The sequence below is a fragment of the Egretta garzetta genome, unplaced genomic scaffold (genome assembly GCF_000687185.1).
Source record: "Egretta garzetta isolate BGI_Z169 unplaced genomic scaffold, ASM68718v1 scaffold108, whole genome shotgun sequence".
Lineage (NCBI taxonomy): Eukaryota > Metazoa > Chordata > Aves > Pelecaniformes > Ardeidae > Egretta > Egretta garzetta.
Window position 1 is genome coordinate 6,373,211 of NW_009260614.1, and position 2,147 is coordinate 6,375,357.

Consider the following 2,147-nt stretch of genomic DNA (forward strand, 5'->3'; position numbering starts at 1 on the left):
GACACGTGTGCCTCCACGCCATAGCTGTGCACCACGGGTGCCCCGTGTGTGTGTGTGCATGGCACAGGCACGCGCCTGCGGACGGTGAAGGTGAGCCCTGCGTGCCACAGGTGTGCGTGTGCCAGCCGCAGCTTTGTGCCTGTGCACACTGGCGATGCGCCCGTGCCAGAGGTGCGTGCGTGCACGGCGCAGGTGTACGACCATGCCTGCTGGAGGTGGGCCTGTGCTATAGGTTTGTGCTTGGAGTGCCAAGGCATAGGACCCCACACGCCGCGTATGGAGGGGTGCTACCATAGGTGATCTACCTCTGACACTCCCCCCCATATACCTCGGACAACAAGCGGCTTGCGCTAGGAAACCTTCCCATCTCCTGGCAAATCAGGATGGGACAAACCCCAGTTTTTCCCCTGCACTCTTACCAGGGCTGTCCCCACCGCCTCTGTTTGGATTTCTTCTGTTTGTCCCCATATCATTGTCACGCCATGCTGCCATCCGTTCCTGTTTGTTTTGGGAGGACGAGGTATGAGATTTGGCTGGTGATCAAAGGTTAATATTGAGGACATTTTTTTTGTTATTGTTTAGGCATTGATCCAGTGTACGTTTGCACAGATGCTTGATTTTAAAATCCCAGCAAGTCCTGATGGATTAACTGGGATTTTTCACATGCTCTGAGATGAGAAGTGCACGTAAATGCTCGTAAGTTTGTTCTAACACGCAGGCTTCTTACTCTGGGAGATGCTGTTTCGAAGAGGTGATTTATACGTGTGCTTGTCCCAAACCTCAGCCCGGCCCCTCATGCCACCTGGAGAAAAATAACTCAGCGAAGTTCTTAGTGCTCAGAAAATCAATACTTTAAAATTCACTTAAAAAAAAAAAACGAGCTTGGTGGGGGCAAGAGCTTTAAAAGGTCCCATCTGCCTTTTGATTCCTCACTGGTGACTTCTGAGAACTTTTCTCCTGAAGCCCCAGAGCAGGTCCCAGGTTTGTGGCAGATCCCAGGTGAGGGGTGCTGGGCAAGTGACTTTCCCATCTCCCTGCCTCAGTTTCCCCAGGGCGATGTGCTGCACTGGCCAGGGACTTTGGGACAATCCACACAATGGGGACGTATGGAAACTGGAGTAGGAAATCTTGTCTAAACAAGCAGACCGGTTAACTTTGCTCTTAAGAAGAAGCTGAGATTTTCACATACCATCGAATAGTTCTAGTTACTTGTGGCTTCCAGACCGCTGCCAGGCTTTGCTTCTAAAGCTTTTTTTATTGCTTTTAAAATAGCCAAAGTTAGCAACAATGGGTTGTGTAGATGCAAAAGTCTGAGAAAATGGCCAGTTGTGTTATTTTCCTGGCTTGTGCCCTTGTTTTCACTGCATTTGTATCAACTGCAGCTCCAAACAAAAAAAAAAAAAATTAAAAAAGGAAAGTTTGGAAATTTAATTTGAAACATTTGTATGTTAAATCATCTTCTTATCTGCAGGCTCCAGAAAGGAGAAGGTCTGATGCTAGATAGCATGTAGTTTGGCAGATCTGGGTTTGGGCTGGGTTGTGCTCAGGACGGTGGCTGGGGGTGCGGTAATGCCCGAGCCTCCCTGCTCCTGGGGGGTTTGTGTAAAATACACGGCACGTGAGACCTCAGCCCAGGCGGGGGACGCAGAGCGCGGCCGAATGCTGTCGGTGCCAAGGACAAGGGGCAATAAAGTCCCTGTAAGTAATCTGTGTGAGGAGCTACAGGTCCGTTGCGATGGGAAGAAAGAATTGGTTAGAAATTTGAGAAAAGCAGGGAATAGAAATGGAGAGCGAGACTAAGGGACCGAGACGTTCTCATTTTGGATTTTTTTTTTAAGGTTGGTTTTTTTTTTTTCTGTCCTGCCCTTCCTCTTCCTCCCTTGCAGTGGCATTTGGCCTCTGACTTCTCCCCCTTGGCAACCCAAGGGCTCGCATTTAGTGTAGGCTCTGAGCTGTATTTGTGCTGAGAAACACTCCAGTGTCTGGGTGAGCTCCTTTACGGAGTGGGCAGCCAGTTGGGATGCTGGATGCTGAGCGCAGCCTGGCTGGAGCGGGGGTCTCTGGGTACCATCCGGCACGTGGTGGGACTTGGCATTTGGCTGGGACCCCTGGCTGCTCTTGCTTGAAAGGGGCATCCTCACGTTTTC

General features: G+C 50.3%; 1 protein-coding gene across 1 annotated transcript in view; it reads left to right on the top strand.

Annotated features, from left to right (window-relative positions):
• The first annotated feature begins 202 nt into the window (after positions 1–202).
• Positions 203–2,147, top strand: part of MMP28 (matrix metallopeptidase 28) — a 17,831-nt gene continuing 15,886 nt past the window's right edge. Inside the window, exon 1 of the mRNA XM_035900539.1 lies at positions 203–215. Coding sequence (XP_035756432.1) covers positions 203–215 — 13 coding nt within the window. The remainder of the gene's footprint in view (positions 216–2,147) is intronic.